This window comes from Chamaea fasciata, unplaced genomic scaffold (assembly GCF_029207755.1).
Source record: "Chamaea fasciata isolate MVZ Bird 193981 ecotype frontalis unplaced genomic scaffold, bChaFas1.0.hap1 SCAF_3, whole genome shotgun sequence".
NCBI lineage: Eukaryota > Metazoa > Chordata > Aves > Passeriformes > Sylviidae > Chamaea > Chamaea fasciata.
The window spans coordinates 93,634,362-93,658,461 of NW_027094088.1; the positions used below are offsets into that span (position 1 = coordinate 93,634,362).

The following is a 24,100-nucleotide window of genomic DNA, read 5'->3' on the forward strand; positions in this document are numbered from 1 at the left end:
ATGAAGTATCTCATAGTTGAGGAAATAAAAGAAAATCACACACCTACTGCTCAGAAATAATTATTCTTTTAAGAACTGAAGAGCTTTTTTTCCCTCAGTTTTTATATTCATACACATTTATAAAATTCCTTCTGAGCTTTCTCCTCCCCAAGCTAAACAGTCCTGACACTCTTATGTTTTTCTCATGAGAGTGGTGTCATATGTAGTAGCACCACGGCTTTTCCCCACCTTTGGTATCCTCGTATGTGGCAAAAAAACTGACAAACCAGCAAAACCTAAAACGAGTAACTAATGTTATTAGTGTTCAGACAGAAAACAGTGAATCAGTCCTTTTAGGGTTTGAAAGGGTAGTCATGCTACAGTACAGTACAATTTCTCTGTGAAATATCATATTCTCATCCATTTATTTCTGTAAGTACATGATTATGCAATCAGTTCACTGACCATGAGAGTTTTGTGGCTTGGCTAAGTATTAAACATGGGCTGTAAAAATTCATCTTACATAGCCCTTTTATTTGCAAATGGAAAGTTGAAAATAGCTTGAAGTCAGGAGAAGGGAAACCTGCAATTCTTCAGGCATCCTGAGTAATTGAAGGAGCTCTAATTGAAAACTCCCTCATCCAATGTGACCTTGTTTGAATTAATTGGTTTTGGAATTAATGCTGAATAGTTCAGTAAATGTGGAATTCTCTGAAGTTTACTCATTGCCAAGCAGGGTCCAGCTGACTGAGAAAAGTAAAATGTCCCAAAGACAGTTCCCTACTTTTCATCTTCCTCAGTGAAGTCTTTAGCAAGCATGAGCTTAGTTGAGCTACATACTATGGATCAGAAAGAAAGAGGTACGAGCACAACTGAGAGAATTGTTAAGCTTGTAAGAATCTGACAGGTTGCATTATGCTACGTGTTCTAGAAGAATTAAAAAAAAATTATGTAGTATACTGGCAACTTAAGGCTAGTAACTATATTCCCTAAATCCAGCAATGCTTCATGCTAAATTTCTCTCAAGATTAGCAGGAAATCCCTGAAGTGGGAGAAATTACTTTGGACTGACATTTAACATAGGTCAGAAATCCAGGATGCCTTTATGTATCCTGACCAAGTCCCCATTGTGCTGAAGTCCATAGCTAGGTGGATTTTTTATCATTAATCCATTCATTCATCATTAATCCAGTCAAAAAATATTGTTGTAGCCAAATAACCTCGGTTAGAGGAACACGTGGAGTAGTTTTAAGAAACTGAAAATGCTCCTCTCTTTTATTCATCAGACTAAAAATCAAAGATTTTAACTAGGGCCACTTAGTCCGTGCTTGTTGCTGGAGAAGGATTGCATACATCTGATTGACTCACATATTTAGTATTTCTGGTTAGCGCTTTCAATTTGAATATAAAAGCAATATACACTGAGAACATATTCCACCTGATGGGTAAACATCCTGAGCAGTGGTCCAGAGAGGAAGTGTTTCTCTCAATAAAGATGAAAGTGTTTTATACAATGTATATAATGCTATCAGGAGAAAATGTGTGTCCCCCCACATCTGAACAGATGATAAGTTGGTGTTCAAGTTGGCCAGAAGTGCAAATACCAAGTTATTCTCTCTCTCTCTCTCAGGGAAGGGATTTTAGCATGTTTTTCTGCTTCACAAGAGACCATCCTAACTGCTACCTCCATTACCGCTGCAATTCAGTGTTTCTGCATTCAGAGTAAAACCAAACTAAAAATTCTGTGAAGAAACATCCTGAAATAGTCTATAACATATGGAGTGATTAATATAAAGGACTCTACATACAGAACTTGTGACAAAAATAAGTTGACCTTCTCAGTCAAAGAGGAAACGAGGGAGAGAGAGATTAATATCTTCCAGATGTCCTTGTTGGTTATGTTTTCATAGTACTGTCTAGTGTTGTACCACAGTATCTGAACTACTTTTCAGTAAGAGAAGCCAGGTGTTGCAGGTGGGATAAGGTGTTACAGCAGCACTGGTCCTGACCTACTGCCCTCCATTTCCCAGCAGGGCTCTACAGCCAGGGCTTGCTGAGGGCTCAGCTGGTGGTGACACAGTATTAACACCTCCAGCAGCCCGTGCTTCCCACAGCACTGTGCCACACTCCCTGTGTGTCACTGGGAAAGAGTCTGCCGAGCTGACAGGGGGATGACGTGCTTAGAAAATAGGGAAGCGGGCTGGCACTACCTGGGAAAGTGACCCAGTTTTTATGAACTCTTTCTGAAGAGTGAAGCATTGCTTGCAGGAGTGGCAGAGCTGTGTAAGTCAGTAGCACTTAGGATGACTACTGCACTCAGTGACTTCCCATTCAGGAAATTACATGTTGTCTGTGATGGAGGAATGAGGTGGGAGGTGGCAGCAGCTGGAGCTGTATTTTCTCAGCTGTGCATCTGACAGCTGTGACTGGATACGGTTCAGAGACAAAAAGCATATGCTGCCATTCAGGGCTTTTAACATCAAGTATCTTTTTCTGGGTTCATTATCTCCTCACAAAATGAAACGTGATGGCTAGAAATGCCCTAACCTCAATGAAACAAGAGTCTCAGCAGGGGTCACACAGAGGCCTGGTCTAGCTTACTGTGGGCCAGCAATGCTGGGTGCCTCCTTTGCACTGTCACTCATCTCATTCAGTTACACCTGGGGCAACAGGGAGTGCCCTAGGCCTGGCCACAATCTCCTCCAGAGGAGGAGAAGGCTGGTTCCACAACTAATTAAACCATATGGATCTGTGCAGAAGTTCTGTGTTCTTTAGTATCAATGTTTCATTGGGCTTTCTCTGTAAAGTTGTATGCACTTAAGAAGAGCCCAGTATTGGTAGTTCTTTTTCCATCTATTAGAAAATCCTGTTGGCAGAGTCCATTAATAATGTCCCCCATAATATTCATTATAGTTGCAACCTCCTGAAAGCTGTTAACACATCTAGGAATACTTGAGGAAAATGCACACTGTAAATATATTTTCTATGCTTTTGTAATTGAATTCATAGGTCAAATGCCACTATTTTGCTTCAGGTTTATATTTTTAGTTACAAGCATTAATTTTTAGCTAAGTCTGTATGTTATGAATCATTTTACGACAATGATAAGAGGCAGTCATGACCTATGAAACTAAAATTGAATGGAATAATTGAATTGAAGTGACTGTTAATTTTCTAAAAAATTCCTTTTGTTTCTTTGCCAAGAAGATTTTATTACATCAGAAGCAAAAAAGAAGTTAATGCAATTTTCCTAAGAATTCATAAGACTGAATTGGTACTAAAAGCTGATGTGAACTTCTGACCTTTCTGACATTTGTTTGAATGTCAAGTATCTGCCAACACAGATTTTCACATTTCAGGCAACTGCTTTTTTTATAATTTTCAGAAAGGGATGAAGAAGTAAGATTTTTGTAAAATTGTAGTAAGGATAGGAAATACAGCATGTCCCTCCAAAGGGACAAAGACTGAAGAGAGAAAAATAGAAGCATTACACCTAAGATTTTGAAAACAAGAACTGATTTGGCAACTGGAATTTCCCTTAAAAGTGAATCACATAATCCTTACTCTTCTTGTATGTCAGATAATTATTTCTCATTTGCATATTTAGCTTATACAGAAGCTGATGACAAACTTGCTCAGTGGCACAGAGATGACATTTTAATTACAGAATCACACTTGGTACTGTATACAGTCCATAGTCTTGGAAATAATTTTGGATCAAGAAAACACCTCAAATAATCTTATTTCTCCAGACTGTCAGTATCACCTCACCACAACAAAGAAGATGAAGAATTACATTATGGGCAAGAAAATCTATCTGATAAATCGTTTCTGAGATGAGGGAGAAGTTATGTGTGAAATGAAGGTTAAAATTTTCCAAACCATACTATTTAACCAGCAGACTACTAATCAATGCAAAACATTTTTCAAAAGTCTGAAAACAGTGTGATGCAAACATATTTGCTACCTAATCTTGTATTTTCCCAAAAATATTCTATTGTTCAGTTTTGTCACTCTGTGGAAAATAAAATAAGTTCTTTTCATTGAGAATTTTGGGCTTATGTACCCATATAAACCCAAGACAGTTTAGGTAAAAATCAGTCCACTTGGTAACCAAGGTAATTCTGAAAATATTTCGATTCACTATTTGGAGTCAGACTCCAAAGTAAACATCTATTGGTGTCTTTTGCCATGGAAGGTGTCTTCATTATGATCACACAGTAATATATGATAAAGATGAAAATTAGTCTCTGGGGTAGCAATAAGATCTCATTTTATATCATGATAGCATATCTATTAATTGAAGAACAGAAACATCCCTAGAGGGGGCACTGTAAGCAACAATTTCTAGCTTTACACAGTTTTATGCAACAATTAAAATACTATGCTTAAGATAAAATAACACTTTATGCTACTTCTGGAATGCAAATATATGTTATTTAACCACAGCTTCCTTTCTAAGCTCCCACTGCTCTATTATACAACAGATGTGTCAAGCAAATAATTTTAAAAGTATTTTTGTACGATACATTTTGAACTAACTTTTACCTTTTGTAGATGGGTAGCTTGCACTACAACTTAATAATATGTGGCAAGGACAATGCCATAATTAGGAACTGGCATTACCATAATTGGAAATGTAGAAGTGAATTTGGATCAGTTTACAAAGAACACATATTTCCTATAGATTTCATTTTAATTATTTAACAGATCTCTGTGCAATCTTTTCTCTACCAATGTATGTAAAAATTCAAAAATGGATAAAGCTATTGTCTTTGCTAAGCAACTAATAAGAAAAAAAGAAAGTTGCCAGAAGAATGTTAAAAGATCTTAACAGTGAGCGTTATAGCAATGAATGCTAATGGCTACTGATGAGTAATAGCAGGTGTGTGAAGCTTGCCAAAAGGTTTACAATTCAGTGCACTGACACAATTGGTTACACCTTCCCCAAAGTAATTAATTACCTTTTACATTAACTGCCCTTGAGTATTTAGACCAAATATTTTTAATCTTACTTCCCTTTATTTTGGTACTTTAACAACCTAAATTAAAATTAGCACAACTAATCTCATTTAGAAGATCAATTACTTGATAGATAAACCACATAAATCTCGAATAATATTGAAATGATACCATTTGCACTTGCATTTTCATATTTGCACCTAGATAACTATATATCTATTTATGTGAAACAGAGGTCGAAAATCCAGGTCCATTACTTTATGCATGCAGGATTCTTCCCAGAAGGAGTTTATTCCAAGATGTAGCCACAACAATACGGTATTACAAACATAAGAGTGCTGGTATCAAACATTATCTCTACACAGGGAAAATGTTTCTAGCATCAAACATCCTTTTAGAAAATGATGTTTTTACATGCAGAGCAGTGGAGACTTGCTTACCTGTGGTTGACCTGATGGTTGAGGTGATGTTGGAAGATGTCAGTGCAGGTATACATTCATCATCCTGGGAATAACCTGCCTGAATGGCACGCAAGTAACTGTGGCTTCTCGTTCGGAAACATCCAGGGAGGTCAAGGGCATCCATTGCCTGAGCTTCAACTTCACTAAACACTGATTCACACACCGATTCAAACTGTCCATTAACCTCTGCTTCACTCATCTGAATAAACAACAACAATGCATTTGATTTTTGACTTGCTTTTTTTGTGATCATCACGGCCTCAACATCTCAAATGGACACCTGTACATTGATGAAGAACTGTTTTAGCAAATAGTTAAAATGTATTAATCCCTTCTGATCACATTCACATTGTTTAACTTACATCAGCTGTTTACATGTCTGTATTAAATGCATCACACATGCCATACATTAATGTTACATTTAATATCTTTTGACATAGCTGAGAAGGGACCCAAGCCAAACTCACTCCCTGGTTAACTGGGTTGACCGTTCACTGCCATGGAAGAACCTTTTCTTCAGCAGCATTATGTAAAATCTGACTCTTCTACCAGCAGGTGTGCTGTGGAACCCTACCTGGCAGAGCAGCCCAGCTGTGCCTCCTGGACCCTCTACCAGGTTGTCCCCTTGGGGTATTTCAGCAGCAGCCTCCAGCTCCCTGCAGTGCTTGGGGAGAATCCAGTATTTACCTGCTAGCACTGCCTTGCAGGTTGGGCATGATGCAACACTGCTTATTTTAGAGGCAATTTTCAAGACAAACAGGGCTTAGGCAGAGTGACCAGGCTTGGGGAACCTCTCGGTAGTAACCATTTGTTGCTGTTTTGAAGATTAGTGCCTTAATCCTACCTACAGCATTTTTCAAAGTTCCAATGAAGGCAGCCCTAACTACCTGTAAATGTACCTGAATAATTCAATATCATGTTTATCCAAAATCAGACAGGAAGTTAACACTGGACAGATAATTGCATGACTTTCTGAAATTTTTTTTTTTTCTAAAAAGTGAGTGCTAGAAATCAGAATCGGTATGAATAATTTTCTGAGTTAAATTTATGGCATCACTAAATGGCACATCCAGTTGGTATTAATTTTCCTAATATAGCTGTTAAGTGCTCCCGGTACTTTATTCATTATGGAAAGAGAGTCCCATCAAATGTTTTAAAATGTTTTAGGGTTTTGGTTAAGTAAATGGAATTTTTATAGAGAAGTTCTGACGATAATGAAAAACTGGTATTTTAATTTTGTGCAAGCCATTTCTGGCTACTAAAAATCTCCAGAAAAGAATAAAATTGCTCTTCATAAAATTTGCTTTTAATACAGTAGTAGACTAATGCAATCTCAAAGAGATAAAAAAATCTTACTCTGAACTATTTCCCAATATTGTTGATCAGGAAATATATGGTAATTTAGTCCATGAACTCTGTAAGTCTTAGCCACTTCTTTCAAACAAAGGTTACTGACAATAGAAAATTAAATGTTTTCAAACTTAAATTAAAAATATAAGCAATGGAATTCAGCATTCTTCTTGAGTCTACCCTTAATCAGGTGTGAAAAAGGAAGGATCTCACAAAAAATGCATAAAAAATTACCACAAATTATACGAACTGCTGTTATGTAGATGGTACAAGAGGATGGTGGCATGGAAAAAGAACAGGAAACAGCAAATGTTCAGAACTAGATATTTTAATACATTTTTTTAGGGTAATAGCTATTAACTGTATTTATTAATGGTCTGAGAGCAGCTGGACTGTGAGGTGGGAAGTGTGTGGCTAACACCGAGTTGCATAGGTTAGCAAACACTGAAAAAGCAAGGAGCTATATCCAGCAGGTTTAGTTAATCTGGCCAATTGAGCAATCTACCTGCAAATGTAATATAGTCTAAACACCTTCCAGGTAATGCACACTGAAATGAAGAATTTTAACTGCTGTTGAAACCGATTAATCATCATGGACAGCTCAGTGAACATCTCTGCACAGACACGGTCAAAGAGGCAGAAGATGTTAGAGTAGTTCTATGTGAGAACATTGTTAGGTGGCGGCTGACAGCCTTTGATTTGAATGCAGCATTCAATACACATGAAACTTTCTCAAAAGCAGAGTGTACTGAAAAGAGGAAAAAACCCAAATCACTGTAATAAAAACCCAGGGATCCGAATGACGGGAACAGTTTTCACAGGGAGCTGTGAAAAAAATAGTGAAAGGTTTGGAAAATGACTGACTGTTTCTAATTTTAATGTGTGCTACATAAGATTATATTTAGAATTACCTCACATAAATTAAGGAATTTGACTGAAGGGCATTAGTCAGGTGACTAGCTCCTCCCAGATCCCTACAGTCAGTGGAGACTGACAAGCATTTCCAGAGGGCTCTCAGCCGATTCGGAATGTGCACTGTCCTGGAAGAAACTCTCGCTCCATTAACTACAGAGGAAGCTTTAGTTGTTGCCTCAGTTAAAAGCCTCAAGTTAGATGAGTTGAATCCAGTCCTGAATAGCCATGCAATACAAATAGAATATGAATGAAGTTGCTTTAAAAAGATTTCTCTTTTAACATAACCATTGTGTATGTATACCCTTAGGTGGCTCACTAAATGGTCAAAGAAATATTAAGTACCATGTCTGAGAAGAGGGCAGGGCCCATATGTCATGAAACAGCACAGGGGAGAAAAGTCAGGACCAATAAACATTAAAATATTGGGAGTTTTACGTAAAGTCCTCTGCTAAATAGGACATGAATGTAATTCTTATGGCTTATTGCAGTTCAGGTGTAATTCAGACCTCACTTTACCATGAGTTAGTACTAACTAAACCAGTAAGGAGGAAAACTCTACCTTTTCAGGAGTCTCCATACATAGAATAATTGATGGGAATTATTCTTTCACCTAAGAAGACTGAGGGACTTGATTTAGGATGAATCACTTCTCGTTTGGAGCATTTTTTTTTTTCCAATCTATATCTTAATCTGGCAACCCACATTTACTGAAATCAGAGCAGGTATTTTCAGGTGATGAGTATTGCAGGAGTGTACTCCTTATGCTCAGTCTGAATCTTCTTAATATTTATATACTTAATATGGACTGAAAATAAAAACAACAGTATTTATATTTTTAATGAAAAATAAATGGAAAAAATCATGTTTGATAGTGTCTTTTTGCCTCTAGCATTCAGCATTTTTCTTGGAATTTTGAGTCACATTCCTTAGAACTGAATTGCTTCCACAATTCACATCCTCAGTTTGATATTAATTTAAAAAACGCAAAAAACCTAAAAGCATCCACTAGTTACAACTCTCACATCTGCAGTTAACCTATAAGAAAAATTATAACAAGAATTTCCCACCTGACTAACACAGCTGGCCTGACTGAGGGTGCTCACTGCTCTCATATAGCTCTGATTCCTTGAGCGAAACTTTGGGGAATTGTAGTTTGCAGAGGGATCCAGGTTGTGACCCCCAGGCACGTCACTTGCAGTTTGAAGGTAGCTCTGACTACAAAGGAAAGAGGAAGAAAAAAGGAAAGGGTGTAAAACTACAGATGGAATCAATTAGGACACTAAAGACAGTAATTTGTATGAGACACACAAACCCACTCCCCTGGGTCCAAGTCTTACTCTTTATAAATCATCCTAGATCTGTTGTAGCCAAACGTCTTATAGCAGAAGCAGAGAATCTGTCTGTGGGTCTGCTACCTAGATGGTATGAAATTTTAAGTCTTTGCTGTATTTAAACATTGTCAATCCTCCTGGCTATTAATGTTGAACTTTACTAATAGACAATGTCTAGGTCAAGAGGAACAAAAAACAGAGCTAAAGCACAAACCAAAGTAACTAAAAATGTTTCTTCATAGACAAAATCTGCTACTTGTAATCTGGTTTTCATCAGGGTTTTAGGCATCAAGAGCCCTTTTATCTTCAAAGAATTGATGTAGTTTTACAAAAAAAATTAAATAATCTCATGTTCAGCTAAAAAATAAATTAATAAGGTGTTCAGAGCAACTGCATGAAGCTCTAGAAATTGTTTTATTACAACATATTTCCCATTTTGCAGGACTGGGACTGTAGCACTGCACAGAGCCCTCTTCAGTATGCTTTTACATCCAGAGTCTTCATGTTTTGTTTTAAATGTATTAACATTCCAGGAAAATAAATAAACCTGAGAAAAGTGCAGTACTTTGCCTGGAATACAAAAAAATTAAACTCTGGTACACCAGAGCTCTCAGAACCTCTGTAAATCAGATTTTAGAACTTGAACATGAGTGCAGAAATGAATTAATGTCCCAGACAATATTTGGTTTCCTGTGGTTAAAAGGCAGCTTTTATATTTATTCCTTAAAGGTAGCTTGAACCAAAACAGTTTCTGGGAAAGTAGATTTGTGCCAGTTGAATGACTAATACTGGCCATACAGTTACTTCATGCTGAGCTGGAAGAGTTGGTCAGTCCAGCAGTGTCTGTGACATGTGCCTGGGCTGCTGGAAATTTCCCTGTGGAGGGTGAAGTTTCCTTTCAGAAGAACCAGATGACTCAGTGAGCGAGAAAGCCACAGGTTCAACTCCTCCCGCAAGACGAAGCACAAACCAGGGTTTTCTTTCTCAGACCATATTTATCAAACATTGAACATGACCATAGGCTGGTGCTTGAGGAAGAACTCAGCCTTCCTCATGCAGCAGACACAACTGGAGTTTGGATGTAGTCCCTAAGGATCACTCTGGGAAGAATCTCAAACATTTTATCATGGCTTTGCCTAGAAAAGCAGAGTACTGAGATCCATCTCCCTGTATGGACATGTCCTTTGATGTCTGATGTGTGATGATCCAGTATTCCCTCACACCACCAGCTGCAAGAGCAGATGGGATTTAGAGACCTTTGTACTTGGGAGGTCTGTTCTCAGGCATTTCCAAGTGTTGTCCCATCTCAGAGTCAACACAGACATAGCTTTGCTTCCTCAGTGCATCTGCCTTAGATTCACAGAATCATTTACTTTGGAAAAGGCCTCTGAGATCATTGAATCCCATTGTTAACTGGATGCTGCCAAGTCCACTGCTAAATCATGTCCCTAAGTACCACATTTACATGTCCTTTAAATACCCCCAGGGATGCTGAGTCAGCCATTACCCCGGGCAGCCAGTTCCAATGCCTGATAATCGTTTCAATGAAGAATTTTTTCCTAATAAATTTGCTGGAGCATATCCAAAGAAAAGCATCAGAAATGGTGAAGCAAAAAAAAGGGATGAGTTTTGTTTTCATCTTTGTTCAAGGCAGGTGTTCATTCAAAATCCTAAGAAATTTCCCTGGAGAAAAAACCAATTCATTTCTTCCTATCTATTCAGTTCCTTCCATGGAATGTTTCTGTAACCTCATGTCAGAGACAAACTATGTAGAAACTATGCTATAACTGCTAAAACAAAAATGAAAATGTATGTGATTATTGCAGGTATGTGCTCAGAGGTTGATTAAGTAATTACAGTCAAAGTGATTCTATGATTAGGATAACAGTCTGATAGTGGGTCTAATTTGGTTCCAGATGATAAAAACAAGAGCTTTTTTTTTGTCCCCATGGGTATGAAGGCAAATATAATAGATTTGGTGAAGTGGTGTAGAGCCTCACTATTCACATTTAGTTACTGGATGTAACTTCCTTTCCTCTATAGATAGGCTGATGACTGACTGCTCCATGCCATTCTGATTTTTGCATATGCTTTACTTACTCATGGAATCCCAGAATGGCTTGTGTTGGAAAGGACCTTAAAGACCATGTAGTTCCAACCCCCTGCCAAGGACAAGGACATCTCCCTCTAGACCACATTGCTCAAAGCCCCCTTCAACCTGGCCCCAAACACATCCAGGGATGGGGCATCCACCACTTCTCTCGGCAGCCTGTGCCAGTGCCTCACCACCCTTACAGGGAAGAATTTCTTCCTAAGATTTAACCTAAATCTCTAACTTCAAAACGGATCACCTCTTGTCCTATCATTACCTGCCCAGGTAAAAAGTCACTCTTCCTCTTCTTTCAAAGCCCTGTTTAGGTACTGGAAGGTTGCAAAGGTGCCTTCTCTTCTTCAGGGTGAATATCCCCACATCTCTCAGCCTGTCTTTACAGGATAGGTGCTCCAGCCCTCTGATCATTTTGGCCTCCTGTGGACCTGATCTAAAGGGTCCACATATTTCTTGTGCTGAGGGCTCGTGATGTGGACATACTGCTCCATGTGGGCTCTCACAAGAGCAGAGAGAATTTTGATCTGTCTGGTATTGTCAATAATCTCTTTGATGTTATTATGTTAGTATTTTTCAAAACAAATAAGTCACTCCTGGATGTTCTGCTTGTCATCACCAGGTGGCAAAATCTAGATTCTGAGTTCATGAACAGTTTGTTAAGGACATGCTTGAGATTTCATTAAAACATGGGCCACATCAAGAAAAGATAGGAGTAGAATTAATAGAATTAATAGAAGCCACTGTATGAAATACTTAAAATTAATTAATTTAAACCTGATTCTAATAGGTGTCCCCTTTGCTAAATAAGGCTTAACAACCTAGTATTTAATTAATCACATTCTGGTTCCTTCTTAGGTATTGTGGTCATTAAATACCATCAACAATTTTAATAATAATTTCTTATGGAAAGAAGCCCAGTATTCCACAGTACTTCTAAGCAGCTGAGTTTTGATGAATGAGTTTGGATATTACCTGATAGTTAAATAATTTTTCATTTATCAGAGGAGATTAATTGAGCCATGGAATTGTAGCAAAGTAAAAGAAATGCTACATATAAAAGCTATAAAAGGCTATAAAAGCAATTTTACACTAATTTGACTAACACTTTGAAATTTTCCTGATAAATAGAAGTTATTAGTTTTTATTTCTAAGATATAATCTCAAAGTTATCCTCTAGAATAAATGTGTCAATACATGGTGAAAATGATGACCTTGCTATAAACATGATCCAGAAGTGAAATCCCAGAGTTACATGGGGAAGCTGCTCTTAAATGTCATGATCTGTTGCTCAAGGAAGTGTCATGCTTTTTAACAATGCTAGGATACACAACCAACATCTGTCCATTTGAATGCTGGCTTTTTAATGACACCCACTCTAACTATAAGCTTAGGAACAAAATTCTCGGCCTTCATTTCCAAAACATCAAAGTTCTTTAGCTTTGAAAAAAGAAAATAATTTTCTTTTATGTTCTGTAGCAGAATAGATATTCTTATATCTCAGCTGATCACTGCAGAAGGGCAAGACAAGCATGTGCAAATGGGATGTTTTAACAGATCATCTCCAGGACCACTAAACAAATATACACAGTAACATCAAAGAGGTGGCTCTAAAAATCGATACCATGGAAAAGAAGGAATAGGATAAGACTAATGTGAAAAATTAAATTAGTATGTCTGCTCTCTTCCCACTTGCTTTTCTGAATAGACTAGATTTTAGGAAGAGATGTCCTTTAAAAGCTTTTCTGCCCCCAAGGGTTACTTTCCATTTTCCATTGGTTTCAGAAGAAGTTCATGGCAGCCAGGCAGAGGTCTTAAATTTAATGAGAAATATCTTAGCTGAAAGAAAGGCTCAAAACCTGTGGAAATTTTTGGGGAAAAGCACTTCCATGTAATGACCTTGCAGCTGTTGAGAACCTCCTTTCTAAAAGGGAAGGACTCCCAGTGAAGATAGCTAAATTTGCAACAGTGCATTCAGCACTCAGCAGATTGCCTGAGTATGTTCAGAGAGAAAAAATACTGCATTATAACCAGATAAAGTGAGTTATAGCATGACATGCTCATCTGGGACAGTATAACTGATAGCTTGCCTGATGGCATAGCTGGGATAGCCTGTCACCCTGGTACAGTGAATTGCAGTGAGGTTAGGCTGCATGTTCCAACAAAAAATAGATCAAGAATAAGGGAAGAGAAGTCCAAAACCAGACTGAAGCAGTTCCTAAGAGTCTTGCATTACAGTCTCCATTTTCTTGTATTTCTCTAAACTGCAAAAACTCAGGCTTCTGTATCCAAACCTCAGGTGTCTGATGCTCCTACTTGAAAGCTCACCTATCCTCCAAGCTCAGAATGCACATTTACCAGAACCCCCAAGGACAACTTTTTTCATCCTTGACCCCCCAGATCCTAATCCTTACTGCTCTCTTTTCCCCAGCTCAGTTTCCTGTTCAAGATCTTCTAAAACATCCTCCAGAAGTCAGCATTGGGTCACTTATCCTTCTGTCTGCAGATTTCAAAAGTACCCCTAACACCTCTATTTGTCATCAAAGTCCTGCACAAGCTGCTACAGCCACATATCCCACCCCTCACTTAGGAGGCTACCACTAATCTACAATGTCTTCGACTTCTTGTGCAAACTAACTGTTCTTGCCCATAGTTCGTCAAGAGTAAAATTTAAGAGCAGAATGGGGGGAAATAATTGCAGGAAAACACCGGTTACTTGAACCTTACAACAAGAAACAGGATGTGCTAAAAAGACCCCAAACCCAAAGAAACAAAAGAGGATGACCTTTTAAAATTCTTTTGACTCCAAACCCCAATTTTAAATTTGTGCTTTTCCTTGTCTTGTAGTCATCCTTAACAGGATATATGTCAAAAATGTAGAAAGAAATTTTTCATGTACTGCAATCAAAAGACACTACATAAGGTTTGTGAATAAATTCCAGGAGATGGAAATGGATGTCTACATCTCCTTATCTTTCCCTAACTTAGGCATTTCTAACAGAAGACTTGGAAAACCAGAGAGCTATTTAAAACATGTTTTAATTAAAGGTATAATAATGCAAGCTAATCCAATAGCTGCATTAACACATTAACTAATGATAAGGGAAGGGCATTAACTAACAATAACAGAAAGACTCTCCTCATCTTCAAACATCTAATATTTAACCTTCTATTTCCTTTTATATTAATGGTGCATTTATTAAAGAAGTAAGATACTTTATAAATAAGAGAGAGCTAACGTGATTTCATTTTTTTCCTGAATTCTGTTGTTTTATATAACTTTTGGAAAGTTTATGTGACCATGGACAGTGTCTGAAGTAGCATGGTGACTTCATATGTGGGTGGCGCTGGGGGATTTGAGGCGTTCCCACTGTGATGTGTGCCACAGCACCTCACACCATGCAGTCAAAATCTATCACTTTGTGTAGCACTCGGCCCATCCTTCTTCATCACTGAGATCAGATGGTGATGAACACCCAGGATGGTTTGTGGAATGTTTCCTGAAGTCTCTTGGCACTGTTTCATGATGAGTATTGCTGTGAGCTAAATTTACAACACACAGTACTGCATCGGACTTATGCAAACATTGCTTGTTTTGCAGAAGAGGAATTGTTTTATCATTTGGTGAAAAGGTATGCATAGTAACTATATTGTTTCACTTTTAGGACAGCTTGAAATTCCAGAATTAGAAAATAGCACAGTTTAACATCTTATAGCTAGTCCAGGGTCAAAACAGCACTGAAAAATCACAAAATCACAGAATCAAGTAGGTTAGAAAAAACCTCTGAGATCATCAAGTTCAACCTATGACCTAAGACCACCTTGTCAACTAGATCATGGAATAGAGTGCCATGTCCAGTCATCTCAAACACCTCCAGGGACTGTGACTTCACCACCTCCCTGGACAGCCCATTCCACTGCCCAATCACTCCTTCTTCGTAATGCCCAATGCTTCCTAATGCCCTAACACTTCTTAAACCTCCCCTGGTGCAGCTGAATACTGTGTCCTGTTGTCCTGTCACTTGGTGTCTGCAAGAAGAGGCTGACCCTTGCATGGCTACAACCTCCTTTCAGACAGCTGGAGACAGTGATAAGGTCTCCCCTGAGCCTCCTCTTCTCCAGGCTGAGCAACCCCAGCTGCCTCAGCTGCTCCTCATAGGACTTGTGTTCCACACCCTTCACCAGCCTTGCTGCCCTTGTCTGGACATGCTTCAGCACCCCAATGTCCTTCTTGAAATGAGGAGCCCAGAACTAGATACAGGAATTGAAGTGTGGCATCACCAGTGCTGATGTTGTGGTTTAACCCACTACAGCTGAGTACAGAACTAGAAACCCCCTAACTTTTTCCTACAAATTCTAATTCCCGAACAGCAATACTTGACAGCCATTATAACCCCAGGGGGATAATGGCCTCTTGAGAATGGGATTTCTAAGTCACACTGGTTTTGTTTTGGTTTTTTACTTTCTTCATTTTCTAATAAGTGATTGACATCTTTATCATAAACCTTATACCATTGTTTAAAACAGTATGATTGTGATGCCAGCAATATAGTTGTTAAGGTCATTCGTTGATCTACTCACATTCAAAATAGTGATCACTCCCCAGAGTACCTCTTCTCTGTCAAATGTTCAGCCACCAGTGCACCCTGGGTCAAGAAGGCACTGAAAATGAATTAATGTCTTCTGTGGACTCTAAAAGTTGCAGCAAGGTCACCTTCTGACTCTGAATGGGTTTATCAGGTTTATTCAGGGAGTATCCAATATAAAGAAAGTCCATGTTCCATCAAATTAATTTTTGGAATTGCCATTTTCTAAAATCATACCTTTTCATTTTCATGATCATGCCTGCATTTGTGCAAAAATGTGAGGATGAATGGGAACATTAAAGAAAGTACAATCACTTCTGTTCAAATCAGTATATGCAATTCAGAAGTATCTTTCTGGGACAAAAAGATAAAATTTGTAAAATAATTCATCTTGGGTACCTAAAAGGGAGGTGCATTAGAATTATCAAAGTAGCGGCAGTTATCAAAGCCTATTTTATTGTGAGATTTGCATTTCAATGGATATTCATTTCTCTATCTGGATCTATCTTAACTATGTCTTTCCAGATATATGAAATAACTCATCGACCAGAATCTAATGATTAAGCTTAGCCAGCAGTGCCATTGTATAGCAGCTGCGAGTAACACTGTATCTCCATGGAGCCCTGCTGGAGTCAATAGAGCTCTGCAAAGGGGCCCAGATGTGCCTGCAATGCAGCCCATTGGAGAGCTCAGAGTGTAGACATTAAGTCTGATTTTCCCTTTCGAATAGCACATTTAGTTTGGCTCTTTAGAAAACTGAAAGTGCACATAAATCTCATGCATTTATCTGTAGCAAAGACTTCCTTTTCTAATATTTGCCAGCCTGAATCGTCTCTTTGATCATCGGTAGATATGAGAATTTGGGCCATATGAAATTATTTAGATGCCTAGATAGTTCATCATTGACCTATACCTTTTTAAAAAGTGTGCCTGAAAGTTATTGAACATTTGATTTATTACAGGAATATACCAGGAAAGAGGTGGAGACTGCTGTTTCCATCCTTATGAAATGCCTACTAATCACTGGTAGGAGAGAACTCCTACTGTCAGTAAGTGTTTAGGGATTTTGTACAATATGAACCAGAAGAGAATGAGAGGAAATCATCAGAGTCGTTAAACAGTCTGGTGGTTTGATCACTCCTTGCAAAGATAGAGAGGATGTAGGCTCACCCAAGCCTGTATTCCAAATCACTCAAAATGTGCATGTAATAAAAAAGTAGGATATGAGAAATCTAAACTTGAAACTTTCTAAAAGGTGACAGATTTACACATACATCTAATCTATAGCTAATCCTAAAAGTCTTGTTCCAGTATAATATTTTGAGCTTGCCCTGGCAAGCAGGCAACATGCTGGCCAGCATCAACAAAATCCAGGCTGATGCTATGGAAAAACTTAAGGGCATTTAAAGCCTCATGTGGGAGTTCAGCAAATGGGTCTATGGATCTAAGCAGAATTCAAATATTGGATGTATGTTCCCAAATCCATTTCTTGAATTGAAATATTCATTAATTCCTTCAGGAAGCAATCTCACTTTATTTTAATTTTTGCTTTTGGTGCATATACATGCACACATGCAAAAACTTGTAACTGGGTAGAACAAGTGTAGACTATGGGCTATCAGGAATCATTAAAGCATCTGAACATGAGGTTAATTTAAACACACATGTAAGTCCACTAAAACAAGTAGATCTAAAGGAAATAAGTGACCTTCATGCTGAAGTTGAAGATATTAATGAGACTATGTAATTTCTGGAGAAGCAATTGAGTAGAATTGGGAAAAGTGAATATATATATATATATATATATATATATATATATGCATGTGTATATATATATGTGTGTATATATATATATATATATATGCATGTGTATATATATATGTGTATATATATATATATATATATATATATATAAAAATTTCTGAGGTTTTAACCAAAAGCATCTTAATTTTCAAATCCTTGCCTGAAGGAGTGTTTCTGTATACATCCTTTATAGTCCTATTTACTTTTTATTGAAAACTAAACAAATGAGAAAATCAGCTTTTGATCCTTTTCAAATGAAAAGTAAAACTAATTGTTGGAAGGAGGAATAAATAGGCACCAAAAACCAGAAGCGTATTTTCCCTTGGATGTCACTATTTGTACTTGTTACATTGACCTGAATCTTACTGCATTATCACCACAATCCATCATGTAATTGCATTTTTTCTGAGAAAATCCTGCTTTATTCCTGAAAAGACTCTGGAGTTTGTTTAGAGCCTTAGTATCCCCCTTCCATCCCTAATCCAGGGTAATACATTTCAGGCCTACAACATAAAGCTAGTATTTACTAAAATGAGGCAGGAGATCCGGGCTCAGTGACTCCCTGTGTTTCACAGTATGCTACTTCTCAGAGAACAAGATGCATAACACTGCTTAAGAACATTTGCTATTATTCTGCAAAGGAAGAAAAGATGGGTATGTCTTCTGACCCCACAAAAGATGTTTCCTAGGTAGCCAGATGACTCTCTGCTCTTCATCAGCATTCCCTCTTAACCCTGTAGCCTAATCTAACCCAGATCTTATTGACTGCTGCAGAGAACACCATCACCATGCCAGTGGCCCTCTGATTACATTATTAGTTGATAAGGCTTTGTAATTAGCCCTCAAACTCTCCTCAGTAAATCTCCAATTTCACCCCTCAGAGATTCTGAGTAGATGCTACTACACTATAGGGCCTCAGAAAGCTACTAATGAAGTGTGTAATGAGGCTTTTTAGAGTCAGAAGATTGAGGGGAAAAAACCCCAAAGATAAATAAAAAACATACAGAAGATGAGGGCTCCTTTTCTGGCATTTTTCTCATCTCTTCTATTAGGAATATTTCTCAGGAGTAGCTTCAAAACCATTCTTAATTTAAAATGTAGAAGAGCTAATGGCAAATTGAAATTTACCTTAAAAATTAAAAAAGGCTTGGATCACTGGTGCACAGCAATGGATAATGTTGAAAAAGAACATTAATTTCTCTAGCAAGGAAGGTGTGCTTTAACTGTCAATCTGTGATATTTTTGCAGCACACCAACATGTGCATACTTACCCATTTAGCCTTTTCTGTGTACACTTGTCAAGGGGTGTGTCTTAGGAGAAACACCCACAAATTTGTTGGGACTGAAGAATAATGGAGTCTGCACTGTCCTGGGCAAAACTGGATGAAAACCCATAGGGCTGGTTTTATGCATTGCTTCCAAACTTTTCTTTGGGCTTTCACTTTCTCATGTTGTTAGCATGTTATAGTTAGCACAAGTGGTTGCAAATTGATAGTGGTTTTGGGGTGGTTTTTTTTTTTGTTGTTGTTTGTTTTTTTTTGTTTTTTTTTTTTTTTTTGTCTTAGAGGGGCCTGTGCTGTTCCATGATTCCTGCTGAGCCAAGGGGTCTGGCAGCTGAGTGCTGTCGGATCTGGTTGAGGTTTAATCCCCTTGCTGTGTGCTTTGGCAATGTTTTTGTTGCCATAATAAATAATAAAGTCTGCAGAACCCAGACATGCCTTGGGTAACAGTCCAGATAAGCATTAAGTTAGTGTGGCCATGGACAGATGCAATCTCTCACTCTGAAAAGAGGCAGAGCAGTGAAAGGTCATTCTCTTGCTCTGGTTTACTGTAAGCCCAGAAAACATGTCAACCATCCCAGCTTTTAGACATATTAGCTTACAATACTGAATAAAGTGTTTTGTGTTAAGATACCAGAGTAAGTAAGGGTGGCTGAAATATGGACATGCATCATGCTCTTCAGGTGTGGCATGGGTGTAAACAACCTACAAAACAAAGATGTTAAAAATCTGAGGGACGCACAGATGCTCTCTCTCTCTTTGAGCATGATTCATGCTTTAAGATACTCATACCATACACTGGCCAAAATCCAGCAGAGGATTACATGAAAAACTTAATCTTGGATTTTCAATACAACTTGAAGTATCACTAGTATTGCACTGTGGTAGTTTGCCAAATAATTTGCACTATGGCAGATTCCCTTCCTCACTGAAACACTACATTTATGTACTGCCTCCGTGCTAACACATCCTTCTGTTTGCCCACCCATCAACTTAAGGTGTCTGGACTACAAGAACCAGAGAAGTCTGCCATTAGAGGTTTACAAAACAAAAGTACACATCGCTGTCACTGAATTTATTTTACTGTAGCTTAACCTATTTCATCTTTATAGTTTCCTATGAGTCATTTCAGAGCATAATGGAAAACTTCAGCACAGCATGACTCCTCATTTGTGTGAGTGATACCAGCATGGTCTTCAAATAGAGTATATTTACTTTAAGCTAAAGGCTAATGTTATCACTTTTGACTAAATGGTGAGATAGTTTTCAGTGTCTTTCACAACACTTCAAAGAGACGATATTGAAAATGGAATTTTCTATTTCTACAGTGTTGTTCTGTTCATTTACATAATCAGTATATTAAGTACTTTTTTCCTGAAAATGAAAAGCATCAAATAACCGTATTATCTTCAGTTTTTCAGAATTACTCTCCTATTCCAGGGTGCAAAATTCTTGCTTAATTTTCAGCTTTGTTTTCTGGATCCCAGTGTCTCTGATGCTTCCACCTCAGCTTTGCTCGGTTTTGTCATAAATACAGAAGAAATGACATTTATGAGGTTGGAAGGATACTCTTACAAATCATGTGGGTCAGTCTCTCTTCCAGGATTGCACAAAACTTATTTAGGACAGGGACAGACACTCCCTTTGTTTTAGCTATCCATTCCATAAACTGTTCGTTTGTTTTGATCTTTAATGCAAATGAAAACGCCTAGTAGTATGTGACATACCTTCTACAAACTACTGCCTTCCAGCACAGTTTTACTTCATCTTCAGTAGCATCACAGCACAGCAGAAAACAACAGACTGAATAGAAGGGTTCACATTTCACTTCTAGTATATGAAAACTGGCATTTGAACAATTTAGTATAATCAACAGTGAAAAATAATTAAAAAAAATGAAAATCAACTCTTTTTCCCAGGGCTACTGGGAGTCAACATAATTTCCACATTAAATAGGACTTCTGGCACCATTCCAAGACAACAAAAAGTTGAAAGGAAGAAGATTCAGGTATGTGTCCTGTCTCCACCACAGCAAGTCTGATTTCATTATAATTTGCTCAAATGCAATTTCCTAATAATACTAGTAAATTACACTGACCTTTAATTTGATGTTATTGGACTAAGTAGTGCAACATACTATTTTGTTTTTTGAAATATAAAGCATTGAAATTCATTTACCTTCAGTGAGTAACCTGGCTATTAAGGTGCATTTAATTTTTGAAAAGTCCAGAAAAAAATGAGCCCCTTTTATGCTATAGCTATACTCAGAAATAAACCAGGTCCATTACCTGACCCTTTGGCCAAGCTTTCTTATCCTACAGTGAGAGTGGCTGCAACCAACAGAACTGGTCCCTGAACCATGTCTTGGCACTATCCAGTGGTGAGACAGGTGGCCTAGGCTGGAGGTGGGCTGGAAATGTTGCTGGCTGTGCTATGTCTCTGACAAGACGTGGTGATCAGATGGTTGTGGTTGGGTGTATGACCTGCTTCTGTCAGCTTTATAAACCAGCAGTGGCAGACTGTGGACTTCCTTTTTTTTTTCCCCAGCTTGGAATAAAATATACTCCTTCTCAAAAGCAACTTAAAAGATATTATTTTCAGAATTTGAATGCTTCTATTATATAATTTACATTTATCTATTTGTATTTATTTATTCAGATGCAAACATGCATTTTTATTGTTTAGAAACTTTTAGTGTTCAATTTGCTGAATCTTTGAGCAATGCAAACCAGTAAAATAGGGCTTACTTTCATCGAAGCATAAACAGAATTTAAATGAGAAAAAAGTCCTTGCAAAGATGCCTAATAATACTCAGAGGAGAAACACACACACATGTCAAAAGTCTGTTGAAGGTTAAGTGAAGGCTGTTCTAATTTTCATTTTATTGCATTTGGGATAGTGATGGAAAACTAGGCTTTTTCTTATTAAATCCATCTAGTTTTGTTTTGCAGCCAATAAACGTTTTTGTACTGCCAAAACTATCAATATTCAGCTTTTATTACAAGTCTACTGGTGCTCTGGCAGACCCCAGTTCTGAGCTACCCTGTCACCCCAGCAGAGGACTAAGATAATTAAACCCCCATTTTATTTCTGTGCACTAGCTCCCTCCATCTGGGTAAACAAGCTAAAAAGCCAGCTAATGCAGCTGACATATTGAATTATGTAATTTCTCATAACACATGCCAGAAAAGCTCTTCAGCTCTGCTATACATGCAGGAATGCTGTTCAAAGCCCTAGCTTTTGGTTCAGCAGCAAGATCAGTGGTACAAATGGTGCTTGGTAAGCAGTGGGGATTATTGAGCCATCCTGGAGGAGGAAGGAAGGCTCCACAACCATTATCCGTTGCTGTATCCTTCATAGACATCCACCAGACAGAAAAGGCAACCTCATTGTCAGGGAGACAGATATACTAGGAGGAGATGGTTTGTGGTGAGAACCCAAGCTTAGGATCAGCACTTTGTACATCTGTGCAACAAGAAATTTTCTGTCTGCTTTAGGATTGCTGAAATCTGTAGATTTTTTCAAGAACAGCTTACAAGAACCAGAATAGTTGTCACATTTCTGCTTGAGGCTCAGTAGAAAAACCCGTGAATTTTCACCCAGTTAGGCTGGCAGACTCAAGGCGTTGCCTTTCAGTTTAAGGAAAAATTGAGGACTTAAAAGATGTCTGTCAGCAGGAACTGCCTGGCTGCGCAATTATTCTTAGCCTAGTGCTCGTGACAAATTTTCAACAGAACCCCTAATAATATTTTACAGTATTACAAAAAGCTTCCTCGTTTTCTGACTGGTTAGTGGTAACTGTGCCACAAAATCCTCTGCGGCCATGAACAAGCACAGCTGTCAAACTCAGTACATGAATCAGCAGTGCACCCATGCTTTAATCAATTAAATTTTGAGTGGTGTATTTGCAATACATGGAAAATAGACAGAAGACTCAACATTTGGTATTGGCTTACTGATAACCACCTGCCTTCAGGATGTAATGAATCAGGAATACTTGCTTTCTTGCAATATATTCCTTATTTGAAGATGTATGTTTATGTTTAATTGCTCTCTGAATCTGTTTATAAGCTGTAGTGGTCTAGGGTGGGCACCAATATCTGTCACTCACTGGAAAATTTGTGCTGCTACCCAGATTCCCTTGTGGGAGGCCCAACCACAGCTGGAAACAAAGAGCAGCATAGAATATATTCTATTTCATCTAAGTGCTTGAAAGTTAGAACAGTATCTAAGAAAATATTTCTGTTTGTAGCACAAAGACAAGCCCTCCAAAACTGGGATGACTGCAACCAAACTGTCTCTGGGAATAATCCCTGGCCTACAGCAGGGCCCAGAACCCAGCCAGGCAGTGGCTGGGACAGTACAATTCAAAACAATGAAGTTGGAAACTCTTCCCTTCAGTAATAGTGAAAGTTGGTGGCCTTCTTGCAGATTGCAAAGTAAATAATTCAATTTAGTTAAGCCAAAAGGATTTTTGCATAGGGTTTTTGTTTTGTTTTATGGAAAGGTGAATCACTATGGTAAACCATATGGCATTACCTACAGAACAATAAAGAACACTTGGTCAAAGTTTTCACTCCTAATTTCTCTAGTCTATATCCCAGGCAAAAAGATAAATTCACTAAGCCATGAGAAACATCCAGTAACATTAATAGAATCTGCAGATTTTAAATCAGGCTACCACTTTCAAACTCCCCTGACAAGAATAATTGCAGTTTACTTATAAAATGATATATTGAAAAGATAAAAAGGGGAGGAAAATAAAGATCTATTGGAAACCATATATAGCTACATATTTCCCTGTAATTTTAAAATTTGCTTTAGTTATTTAGTAGGCCATATTGTAGGTAATACAAATAACCCAGTCAAACAAAATCCCCCATAATGTGTTTAAATCAGTATGATACTGTATAGCTGATGCATAAAGCATTATACTGATAAAAAGGTGTAAAATTCCCAATATATGGTACAGTTATATATTTAATATTATATCTAGTATAGAATAGAGTATATTTTCTATTTCAGAGAAAGCAATGAAAAAAACAAAAAAAATTGCAATATAAACCAATCGTTCTAAAGAAAAAAATCTGAACTTTGAACTTTTGGCATAATATATATATATATTTCCTTCAGTAAACATAAAAAACTCATTCAGAAGTAGAAGGTTTATTTCATGGATGGAAGAAGATGGCAGGTTTTCATCCAATAACCACATGAAACGGTAGCTAATTTAAAATGAAGCCAAAAAATTACCCTTTAAACTACAGATATTTCCTTCTTATGGAAGCTGACTGTTGCCCATAAGACAGAAAGAAAAGTTATCCAAGTC

General features: G+C 37.7%; 1 protein-coding gene across 10 annotated transcripts in view; it reads right to left on the minus strand.

The window, feature by feature from the left end:
- DLGAP2 (DLG associated protein 2) overlaps positions 1-24,100 on the minus strand; it is a 378,906-nt gene that overhangs the window by 47,249 nt on the left and 307,557 nt on the right. For all 10 annotated transcript variants that reach the window (XM_066179828.1, XM_066179829.1, XM_066179827.1 and 7 more), the window contains 2 exons: positions 8,735-8,882; positions 5,382-5,601 (listed from right to left, as the gene is read on the minus strand). In XM_066179828.1, coding sequence (XP_066035925.1) covers positions 5,382-5,601; positions 8,735-8,882 — 368 coding nt within the window. The remainder of the gene's footprint in view (positions 1-5,381; positions 5,602-8,734; positions 8,883-24,100) is intronic.